Below are 12,230 nucleotides of genomic sequence, written 5' to 3'. Positions count from 1 at the left end.
ACACGAGGCAGAGGTGAAAGCCCTGCACCAGCTGCTGGGCTTCCCACCAGCACTCAGTTTGGTTTGGGTGCTTTCTTTTTGGTCCTAGAAACTGTTATCGCAGATGTTGTCTCAGGATGGAGGACTTAGTTCTTGATTCTGAGGAGGTTCAGCGATGTCTCTAGGCTGCATCTTATGGCTGAAAGTTGTGGGAAAGCTTGAGGCTCCTGCAAGTAAAGTGATCTTTAAGAAAGAGTTCATGTGCAAATTGAGGAGGACCTGTGGCTTATGTTTTTGAAAATACTGGAATTAGTTTTCAAGCATAAATTGTGGCAGAAGGTGATTTATAGGAAAAGAGTTTTAAATTCTGCTGTGGTTTGTACACAGAATGTTCTCATATGGGTGATATTCTCATTTGCTGCCCATTAGGATTACTTATATGACTGATGAAGCAAAAGACCTCAAAAATCCTGTAAATTACATGACCCCATCTTTAATTTGTTGCAGAAACCATTGTTATAAAACTCTGTGATCATGCATCTGACCTTCATCTTCACTCCCATGGTCCTCGTGTCTGGTCACTTCCCTGATTTTATTGAGCAATATGCTATTGTTAACTATTAAGGTCTTTTCTGCATTTGTTTTGCCTCCTCTTTAAACAGACTTTCATGTGAAAGCAGCATTTTGTTTTCTGCTTGCAATTTTGTTCCATGGGTTTGCTGTGAACAGTTTGCCAGTGTTCTAGATGTGAAATAAGTGCTTGTTAGTGTTGGTAGGATCGTGGCTTGGTGAAGGTGTTAAGTGAATCTTTGGTTCAGTATTTAAGCAAGATGTTGTATTTCAGTGATCAGTTTAATAGCTTTGTTCACATAGGGATTTTTTTCCAAGGTGATGAAATTTGCCTGAATACCAGCCTAATGAGCACTGCTGAGAGAGTCACTGGCTGCTTTTTTCATTACCCATGCAAAGGCATCATAACAGTGATATTCTTTCAAGTCCTTTTATTAAATACAGATTATCTGTCTTTCTGAGGTCTTTGTTTGGATGATCTGGAAATCTAAAGTGTCATTTTCACTTTACAAAAAACACAACTGATGGCACTGAAGAAGAGGGGTTTCTGACTCCAAAGGAATGAGATGAAACAATGTCCAAAGTCAGTGCAGGAGACAGCATTCTTAGATACGCCTTACAGCTCTTTCCGCAGGCAAAAGCAGATAAGAAATTTCCAATCTGAGGAAGATGAGAGAAAATTAGAGAGCCTTACTTTGATCAGGTCTTTTCAGTGAGGTGTGTATTTTCCTGCAGTTCTGTGTCTTCATGCTCATTGTAACTTTGAGAGGGGTAATTTGGAACTGAAGTGAAGTAGCACCCTGCAGATGGCTTCCTATCTGCACGTAGTAACACGAGTGGTTTTGTTTTTGTGCCTTTGGAGAAGGGCCCCAAGGTGCCTGGGAGTGTTGTGGAAAGCCTTAGCCATCTGTGTGATGACAGGACTTTTAAGGAGGAAGAACTCTGATGCCTCTGCTTCATTTTCCACTTAGAGTTTCCAGTTCCCATTTCTGCAAGAATTCTAGGGAGGTAGAGATAACCATGACACAGGGTTTCATTTGCAGTGATTCACTGTATGCTTTTTGACCATTTGTCAATAGATACTGTGTTTATTTGCTACTGGAGTTTGTCATCATTGATGTAAAAAAAAATTATGTATTGATTGTTTCCAGACATTAAGTGACTTTTGGTTTTTACTGGGAATGTATTTGGTGCTCAGTGGCAGTAGAGAGTTGTTCTTTGTAGACTGAATTCCACGCTGGTTGAGATGAGTCTGTGGTACTTCCTGAAAATGAAGTTTTTAATGAAGGCTTTGCGATGCCATAATAAAAAACTGGAAGGCAAGAGGTAGCTTTTCTTTCTGCTCTCTCTCCTCCAGCGGTTGGTATTAGATATTCTAAGAACTGTTACTCTCTCTTATATAAAAAAAGTTTTGAAATGTGAACATTTGTAAGCCTTTACATATGATTTTGCTGTTAATGTTTGCAGTGCTTTCTCACTTCGGTCTGCATGAGAGGTATAAGATGTTAGGTTCCTTATTGTGGGTAATACTTGTGGCTGTTGTAATGTCCTTGTGACAGTTTAGTATTTTAGTTACTTATTTATAATGCTGTTGATTTTGTTTTATGTTTATAAATGCTTAAGTAAAGCGTCAAGCTTACTGCAGAATTTGATGCAATTGTGTACCCTGGTAGGAGAGCTCCTTTATTACCCCAGCATGCAGTTTGCATTGCTGAGGCAATCACAGAGATGACTTATGGAGATACTCGGATGCATTCCCTGAACTGTGAGCGATAGGAAATTAAAAGAATGGGAAGAGACTTTCTGATACTCATCAGCATTTTTATTCCTAGATTTTTCAGCTCTAAAATTATCGATAGATTGTCTTATTATTGATGTAAAGGTATTCTGTAGGTTAAACTGAAGGTCAAATATCACTTACAGATGTATTAAGAAAAAACAAACAAAACCTCACCGCCAATAACAAAAAAAGCAGGGAACAAAAACAAAAAACACCAAGAAAGCAACAAAAGCACTTATGTGACTTAGGTGGAGGTGTGTTTGAACAAGTTGCATTAGGGATACTGCAGCATGGGTCCTGGCTGTGAAGGGCTGCTGTACAGACAGCATGCTGTGAGACTGTCTTTGGCAGGGCTGTATTTTAGCCCACAGCTGCTGAGCCCCTATGGTTGGCTGAAACAAACTTTGTGCAGAATGTTGTACCTTCGTTGCAATTTGAATACTTTATTACATATTAACAGAAATTTCTGTCTGAGCTCACCTTTCCCACTGCGTCATTCATTTTATTTCAGTAAAAAATGTGGTAAAAGCTAATTTTATTATTCTGTGATTGCATCTTTGTAACACATCTGGACAAACTTTATTTTAGTTTCTCATTCTTCATTCTTCTTATTTTTATTCTTACCATTTCTCTGTAAATCGAGTACTTTCAGGCCAGAGGTTTTGTAATTCCTCAGCTGGCAGGTATGCCACCTTTGGTAAGGTCACTGCATCCTTTTATGCCTTCTGAAAAATATTTTACACTTCTGTATTCTGATCATCCAGACAGGGAACAATCGATCCAGCATTGCGTAACAGCACTGCATTTACAGCCATGTGTTACAAACACTAATCTCAGGGTAGTGTGTCAGGATGGAGCGTGTGCTTGGTTGTTGGTCTCTGCTCATATTTGTTTGTGAATTAATACTGCTCACTTTTTAATAACTGTGGTCCCTTCAGGTGGGAGAAAAGACTGGGCATAAAATGGCACTTTGTAGTGAATGCTGTTGCTGTTTTTATCATTTGAATTTAGTGAAAAACCGTGCTGCGTCCCAAATGTGTCAGAAGTATGAGGTTTGGTGCATTCAGCTTGCCTGCTGGCCTCTGTTCCAAAACTCAGGCTTGTTTTGTGTTGTCACTGCAGTCTGTAACACCAGGCTGCATTATTCAGCTGTTTGCTGCTTCCCTTCCCCCCCTTTCCATATATATTGCTGTGTTCCATTCCTTCTGCTACAGGGTCTGGTTGCACTAGGAATGGAGGCAGTGTTTGTCCGAATTACTTTAAAACTATGTGCTTGAAGAGATTTCAGTGTGATGTTTATATAGATTAGAGATAGCAATAATTTGTTTTGAACTCCCTGTAGCATGGCAGAAAAAAGCTTTTGAAATAGAAGGTAAATAAGTGCTTTCTGCATCAAAAACAAGTATAGCCACTGGGAATGCCTGTATTCAAGAGACTTCTGCTTATTTTTCTCTTTGTAATCATTCAGAATGGCTTTCTCTGTGTTCTAAACTGCTGTAGAAAGCTTTGTGTGTCTGCAAGCAAGCACCAGTATTACAAGATCATGGCAGTGGGATGAATGCATGTGTATAAACTCAGGAGAATGTGTTTAAGGTATTTCTTCGGTAAATACTATTGCCTTATTTACACTCCTCTAAATGGGAAATTCTGCTGTGCTTTGAACTGTGCAAAGTTCTAGAACGAATGCTCCTGATGCTTCCTTGCAGAGGTTTTTCCTTCATTCATTTAGCACATTGGTTTCCCCATTCATTTCTCAGTAACTTCCTGCAGCTCAAAGTTTTTCTGCAGGGCAGTTGAGCAGCTGCTGCAGCACTGAATTGAATGAAATATGAATTCTGAGTGAGACACAAAGAAGAAAATGTTGGTCGTATCTGACATACTTGTTCTGCTTGCTGGCTGTATACTCTGGTCTTCAGTTGATTCTTAGCAAGTACTGTGAAGTGGAACAGTTATGTCTGAACATTGAAGTGTTTGGTAAACTCAGGGTATTGCTAACCAAAACAGGCTTGGTTTGGTATTCAAATCTCCTGCTGATTTCAGAACTGGTTTTTATTGGCCTTGCTGTTGCTCAGGTCCACGCATTCTGTGCTGCAGCTTCCCCCAGCTCATGTTTCCCCTTTCTGCTTCCTAATCGGGGAGGACTGCAGCTCTGGGGTTCCGCGGGGGACTTGAGAGTGGCGGCAACTGCCGTGAAACCACCAGCAATGAACTGGCTGGGTCTAGGAAATCATCAGCATCTGTGCAGAAAAAAAAAAAGAAAAAAAAATTAGTTTTAATTTTCATTTCATAACAGCTGCAGCAAGGGATAACAGAAATGGATCAGTTCCTACCCTTTCAGTCTCAGACTTTCAATCAGTTCTTATTTAGGTTCTAGCTCCTGAGGGCTGGCAGTGGTGGAAGAATGAGAAGTACTTTGCCCTTGCTGTATTTCCTTTTTCCAGCTTTTGTTAGTTCTAAATGTTGATAATTCTAGGAGTGACTCTTGTCCCACAAGCGTGTCTCATGTTGCATGTTCCAGTTCCTTTTCCCTCAATGCCTGACCTTCTTAAGAAGCTTTTCTCATAGATTTCCCTCCTTGGAGGGCTATAGAAGTGCACCTTTAGCCACCAGAGCTGCAAGGGGGTTTAGACACCACCAGAGGCTGAAAGGTTCAGAACTGTGTAAATATGCTACTCAGTCCATTTGTGAGGATGAGAACATTCCTCAGTGAGAGAAGAGATGATTGTGTATTGCATTAATTGAGGAATGGCGTATTGTAGCAACTTCCTTTTGGGTAAAATGTTCATAAAGTCATTTCAGACTCATCTTCTACTGTCTTGTGAGATAGGATGGTGTCCCCTGAAGAGCTGGCACATCTACTGAGACCTAATATGTATTGCTGAAATTGACAGGTGTGAAAGCAGGATGGCCGGGAACAGCCTTGTGTTGCCCATTGTCCTGTGGGGCCAGAGGGCTCCCACCCACTGCATATCAACACTGCTGCTCATGGATGATGCATCAATGATCATCACTGGCTGCCACGATGGCCAGATATGTCTCTGGGACATTGCTCCAGATTTAGAGGTAAGATGCTATATGTGTAACTTGACTTTAGATGGTGTTTAAGGTGTTTATCCTTGATGCCAAAGAGGTTTTTCTTGCTCAGTATTGCAACATCCACTCTGGTTAATCTGAACTTATTAGTCTGTCCTTTATTCATCTCTTGGTGTGATGAGATTTGGATGTCACTCTATTTACCTCCAGTAGTAAATATTTCACAATAGAAAGAGAAGTGTTTGCTCTTGAATTCTGTTACTGCTCATGCAGTAATTTACTTTAAATAATTATTTCCTCTTTTTCTGAAGCTCATCTAAGCTGTTTTCAAGTGGAGCTGCTTTGTAAAAATGGGAGATGGGGGGATTGCATCTAGAGATTTTTTTTAAGATTATTATTTAATGAAATGTGAATGAGGAAAGACGTCTAGCAGCACAGATAAAGATTAATTATTATATTTATAATTCATATATTATACATCACTTGAAATCTGCAAGTGTCTATTATGAATTTAGTCTTGGTTGGAGGTGCCTTAATATCCTGGAACAGAGTAGAAAAATGATCCTTTCTTGTAAAATGCAGCATGATTTAGGAAAAAGTTGTACCGAATATCTAAAATTCTCAATATCTGAGTTATCCCCATAAATTGTTTGCTTAGTTGTTTAAAAAATAATGAAGGAGGAGTCAGGGATTAGTAGGTAATTAACTTCTAGAAAGGACAAATAAAATGTGTAACATTGCATTGCATGTAACCATATATTTATATGATATATAGAATGGAAATATGAAATATTCATATTCTAGTTAAGTAACAGTGTGTTAATTCTCTCACATTTTATTTCCCTGGTTCTAGATTAACCCCAGAGCTCTGCTGTTTGGTCACACTGCCTCAGTCACTTGCTTATCGAAGGCCTCTGCTTCCAGTGAGAAGCAGTACATAGTGAGTGCATCAGAGAGTGGGTGAGTTCTCTGAGCATTTATTAATATGCAGATCTGTTAAATAATGGAAATTGCGAGTAGAGGAGAGATCAGGTTGCTTGCATCTGCATCTTCTCATTCCAGTGTCCTCATCCACAGTGCTTTTTCTTGGTCTGCTGCCTATAGACATTCCAAATTATGTGACTTTTCCACTGCAGGTACTGAGTGTGGTCATAATTTGGGATTCATGACATGATTAGGTACTCAGAGGTGGGGAAAGGAGCCTGAGCATAGTGCTGGCTTTAAAGATGAGGAGAGCCCTGCTGAGACAGCTCCCTGCTTTCCCTCAGAGCTGCTCAAGGCTGGATAGCTACTTAGCAGAGCTGGCCCTGAGCCTGGGCAGCTGAACCCCAAGTGGTCAGGGTGCAGTCACTGTGCTCTTGTATTCACTTTCCTATCCTGGCTGACTGTGGGACAGTACTTCCAAGATGTCAGCAAGTGGGCCATAGTTTTGTGCCACTGTGGAAGGCCAGAGGGTTTTTTTTTGTTGTTTTTTTTTCCCTCCATAATATGAGCTTTGTTTTGGTCCAGGGAGTTGAAGTAACTACTCTTGTTAGCAGGAGCTGTTCAAGCTTTCTAAGAAGAGAGATAAGTGCTTCAGTCGAAGTGAACAGGCTTGCTTTGTGGACTTGGATTAAGAAGGGGTTATCTTTTACCTCTGTTTCTTAGTTTCTGCCTGTGTAAGTGTGCTTACACACACTCTGTTGTGTGATAAAGTTCTGGTTGTTTGTAATACTACATTTCCTTCCTTACAAATGTGGAAAAGGCAAGCTAATCTTCAGATACCTTAGGGGGTGCAGTAGATGTATGCAAAGACTTGAAGAAGTTGAGAGAAATTAGAAGTTCTCAGTTACGTATTTGCATTTACTTAATATTGATTGTTTATGATGTTCTTTGGTATTTTATTCATTTCCTTTTGTCTTTATAGAAAAGAGCAATCTGCATAGATTCAGACTGCACTTGGATGCTCGAGTAGATTTTGTTTCCTTTATCTAAATACAATTCATGCAGCCTTTTATAAGCATTTAATTTATCCCAATGTAAATAATTTTGAAATCCTTGGAAGACAGAAATACTTTGGATGTAGTTGTAATCTGTCTTCTATATTTTAGGGAGATGTGTCTGTGGGATGTGAACGATGGCAGATGCATAGAGTTTACGAAGCTAGCCTGCACACACACTGGCATACAGGTTGGTAATTGTGATTTGGTGATCCTATTCTGCATTGTATAGCACGGATAAGTATAGCCAAATTATTAAAACAGGCCTGAAAACTTCCACTTTATCAATCAATGCCCTGCATTTGGAAATGCGAAATGACAGCAGGTGGCAGCCCCTGCAGAAAAGGACACAAAAGATTGTGTCCTTCATCACAATCCAGTGGCAGTTTTTGAGTATGTAGCCTCTAGAATGTATTTATGTAATAGTGATCTTGATTAAAAATGAAGTAGTCAATGTCCTGCACGGAGTGTAACTTATGTACTGTGTTAATATCCACTTAGTTCTACCAGTTTATGGTTGGGACTCAGCGTGAAGGGAGACTGTTATGCCATGGACATTATCCAGAAATTCTTGTTGTGGATGCTACCAGCCTTGAAGTTCTTTATTCTTTATTATCGAAGATATCTCCTGATTGGATCAGCTCCATGACTATCATTAAATCTAACAGAACACAAGGTAAGTTTTTTGTTGCTTTTATTATGGCTTTGCCACCTTGCAAGGGAATTCATATTCTCCAACTTTTCCAAGAGCCTGGGGAGGAATCCAGAATGTTGCTTCTTGCCTCTTTCTGCCATGTGAGGGATGAAGATGATCTCGGGCAGAACCGAGCCCTAACTTTCTGTAAAAACAACAGATACTTAGTTATTTCTATCTCTGAAAATACACTGCGAGAAGACTAGTTAATGTGGGTTTAGTATTGTCTCTGTTGCTGTTACATCAGATGAGAGTTTTAGCTCTGGACAAATTAAATGCTTTTGCATAAGCTGAACGTAAAGTACAGCTAATCCACTCAGCAGGTTGCTCACCTGGTAAATGGATAAATCAGTTTGCTTCTGTTATTGTCAGTGTGCATGTGCTGAAATTTGGTGACAGGGAACATTCCTCAGGAGTTCCTATGGAAAGCAGGGAAAGTTTTGTTTTTATATATCTTTTTAAAATAAGAGCACATTCTGCTAGTGAGGAGTGAAAACTTGTTTTCGCTGACAGTTGTGAGAGTTAAGTAGAGCACTGTGATATAAAGAGCCTGAAAACCAGCATGAGACTGTAGGAAGAGGTGCAAGGACTCTAAATGCTAAGGCTGTCATCTGCGTAACTAATGTGATGTGTGTCACACTCTGAGACAATTAGGCACGCTAGAAATTGTGATTTTAATAAGATATATGCATGTCATGAGTATTCTTTTGATTAGTAGCTTTATGAAGAGCATTGTAACATTTTCAAACTGTTGTTGCAGAAAATACATTTAAAATCCTGGTGAGGGAAAGCTAAAGCGCTGTCCCTACAACATTAAAATTACTGGAATTAATGGAAGTGGATTCTGATTTTAAGTGTTGTTTGCATTTAATTGTACTTTAAATTTACTTCTTTTTTTGTAATCACGTTTATATTTTGTAATCAAGAACTTGCCCCTTGACTTGGTGGAATTTTGTTCTACACTAGACTTGCCTGATAGAAACAGGAATTTCTAGATTTGGCACTGGATGTGAATTTGGGATGTGTGGTTTTCTGCCCTTCTCCTCATCCCGCTCTGTGTAGTTTGAGCCCCAGATACTCATTAAGAGGGCTTACACACATTCACTTTTTTTTGCATTTGTGTGCATTTGCTTCTGGCATACCATTTTACAAAATAAGTATTTGATTTTAAGATAGATAGACTATCAGTGTTGAACTTTGATAGACTTCAGTGTTGAACTACTGTCAGATGTGTTTGTGTTCAGATATGCGCAATGTGTAACAAAATGAAGATGTTCTTGTACTTACCAGCTTGTTTTTTTAATTTTAATTTTTTTTTCCTAGAGGATACTGTTGTAGCAGTTTCAGTGACTGGCATCCTGAAAGTGTGGATAATAACATCTGAAGTTAGTCGTATGCAGGTAAGCAAAGGCTTCTGTATTAGAGCATGTCCCAGAAGTCTTACAGGGTGTACTACTGTCAGCTGTTGATAACCAGATATTTTTTTCTGGGACTCTGTTCTGAAAAAGAGATAAGGCCTAAATAAGAAGTGAGATATGAAGGTGTCTGAAGGGCATACTGAACAGAGAGCGTAATATTTTTCAGAATTCATTATTAATTATCTACAGCTCAGTATTATTGGTAATATCTGCTTTCCTAGGTACTGATCAGTAATAGTCATAAAGGAAATTTACTAAACTGTTCTTGCAAATGAGCTATTTAAAGAAACAAAATCATATTATTATTATAATTTATACTTGTTTAGCAACTGTGGAAAAAATAACATTATGACACATAATTTAACTAGTTAGTTAAAAATCACTGATCATGATATAGCTAACATCACATTTAACAATTCCATTAAGAAAAAGTGGTGAGCAGTGAAGAGTATAACAGTAAGAAACATAAAGATATACCTGTCAGGAGTTTATCAGAATATAGGCCATTTGGAATAGTGGGAACCTTGAAAGACAGAGCTGAGCTGAAACTGCTTAGTTTCAGCTTGCAGCCTAGAAGCCAGCTAATTCACTGAGAGTGATCAGACCAGATAGCACAACTTATCTGTCCACCTGAGGATGAGGAATTCACAAAGGAGAATGCTGCATGCTCTAACAGATCTGAAGAATAGCTTCAAGAAGAAGCTTGGTTTCTCAAGCCTTTTCAAGAAGGCTTGGTTTCTCCTTAGAAGTCTGCCATCTGGCATATTATGAAGCTGCCTAGGCCCTTTTCCATCATGTTTTCTGTCATGTTCTAAGTTTACTTTGAGCAAAATAAAAAATCAGCTGAGTGTCATCCTGTTATCTGATTGCCATATGCATGTTTTCCTGTGAAGAGACTGACAGTTTCAGGGGCTGGTTACTGTCACACTTCAGTGGTTTGTCTGTAGGACAGCATGTTTTTTTCCCCATTTTTTTTTAAGATGGTGAAATAGAATTTCAGGAAAATAGTGTCTTGCCAGAGAGATCTGGAGTGGAGTAAGGAATGTAATCTGGGACTTCTGACCAGCTACTTCTGCCATAACTGCCTGGCTGTCCAAATTATCTCGCCTCTGGTCTTGTTAAGGTTGTTTTTTTGTTGTTGTTGTTTTGTTAATGGAAGCCTGCATACTTCTGGTTGATTCAATCAAGCTTTCGTAACCAGCCCTGTAAGAGTGCTCAAACATACACCAGATGGCATTGTTCTGTGTCTGGAGCAGCATGGACTCAAGAAAATGTGGCCAGACATGGCAGGTGGGGAGTTGCAGCAGTGTCCCACCTTCCTGTCAGATGTCCCGTTTCTCGTTATTTCCTTACTTCTGCTTTTCTGTGTATGTGCTGCTCGCATCTGGGATAATCTGCAGGCTTGACTTTTTAATCACAGAGCTGACATTTGAGATAGGTTGTAGCAACAGGAGTATAAAAATGCAACACAAGCACTCGTTCCTGTTAGGATTCACAGAAACATTGACCAGCTTATAATTTCAACAAGATTGAAACCATCAGTAAATGCCTTTTTTGAAGTCATTAGGACAGTAAGTGATATGGCTTAGTTTAGTCGCATTTTATTTAAAATTATATGTGTGAAATTAATTTAATGTTGCTTTTTTTTTTTTTTTTCAGGATATAACACCAGTATTTGAAGAGGAGTCAAAACCTATTTATTGTCAAAACTGTCAAAGCATTTCTTTCTGTGCATTTACCCAGCGGTCACTGTTGGTAGTGTGCTCTAAATACTGGAGGGTAAGGAAGGCAGCTTGAACAAGAGCTTATTCTTACTACAGTAGCTGATGTAATTACATTGCCAGTAAGACATCCAGAGCAAGTTGTTCTCAGTCCTTTTAGCATGTCTCTGTTGAAATCAAAACTAGTTGCTGGATGGGCATTTTAATATGCGATTAGTTGATAGACTTTTTCTTTTCAGGTTTTTGATGCTGGAGATTATTCCCTTCTATGCTCAGTCCCTAGTGAGAATGAACAGACCTGGACTGGTGGTGACTTTGTGTCAGCTGATAAAGTGATTGTATGGACAGAAGATGGTCAAAGTTTCATATATAAATTACCAGCCAGGTACTCAGTAATGAAACACTGCTTCTTTATTTTTTTCAGATGATCATGTGAGAAATTTTCAATAAACACTGAGTGTCTTGTATTATTTTACAAGATTATATGGAAGTTATTGAAACTGTTATTTTATGAGCATAACTGTAAGTGCTTGTCCCCTAGATATGTCACCTCAAAGCAGTGATCTCTGAATAAGGTTGTTTCTGCCAAGGTTGTCCCACTGTTTTCTAGGATTTTGATAATTCTTTCACTTCTTAATGGTAGCTGTTGCAGAATGTGTGATGGGAAGGAGTGTGTTTTGCATTTAGACAAGACCAAATATCATTTAAATATTTCTTCCAGCATTGATTATAGCAGTGGTCTATAATGTATTAACAGTTGGAAAATACGGCATTTAAGGGTTTGGATGTTGTTTTTTTTCTGAGGAAACTAGCATTTCATATACTTAGCTAATGATACAGTGATCAATCTAGTAATACAAGGAATTTTCATCTTTTCTTTTTCTTATTAAACTCAGCTGTCTTCCAGCTAGTGATTTGTTTCGTAGAGATGTGGGGAAAGCAGTAGAAAATTTAATTCCTCCTTCATTGTACAGCGTGTTGGACAGAGCAGATAAACAGGTAAAATACATTTCTTTTGTGTTCTCCTTTGTGGTCAGTATTTTTCTGTTAGAGTGT

The 12,230-nt window shown here is 38.9% G+C and overlaps 1 protein-coding gene across 2 annotated transcripts in view; it reads left to right on the top strand.

Annotated features, from left to right (window-relative positions):
• Positions 1-12,230, top strand: part of WDR7 (WD repeat domain 7) — a 111,826-nt gene that overhangs the window by 2,961 nt on the left and 96,635 nt on the right. For both annotated transcript variants that reach the window (XM_065747093.1, XM_065747094.1), the window contains exons 2-9: positions 5,221-5,392; positions 6,216-6,322; positions 7,453-7,531; positions 7,843-8,017; positions 9,359-9,435; positions 11,113-11,232; positions 11,414-11,559; positions 12,071-12,173. In XM_065747093.1, coding sequence (XP_065603165.1) covers positions 5,234-5,392; positions 6,216-6,322; positions 7,453-7,531; positions 7,843-8,017; positions 9,359-9,435; positions 11,113-11,232; positions 11,414-11,559; positions 12,071-12,173 — 966 coding nt within the window. In that variant the 5' untranslated portion in view covers positions 5,221-5,233. The remainder of the gene's footprint in view (positions 1-5,220; positions 5,393-6,215; positions 6,323-7,452; positions 7,532-7,842; positions 8,018-9,358; positions 9,436-11,112; positions 11,233-11,413; positions 11,560-12,070; positions 12,174-12,230) is intronic.

This window comes from Cyrtonyx montezumae, unplaced genomic scaffold (assembly GCF_038088225.1).
Source record: "Cyrtonyx montezumae isolate F1298 unplaced genomic scaffold, pur_monq_1.0 scaffold_41, whole genome shotgun sequence".
Taxonomy (NCBI): Eukaryota; Metazoa; Chordata; class Aves; order Galliformes; family Odontophoridae; genus Cyrtonyx; species Cyrtonyx montezumae.
Note: the sequence above shows the minus strand (reverse complement) of the source record. Positions and strands in the feature narration are given on the sequence as shown.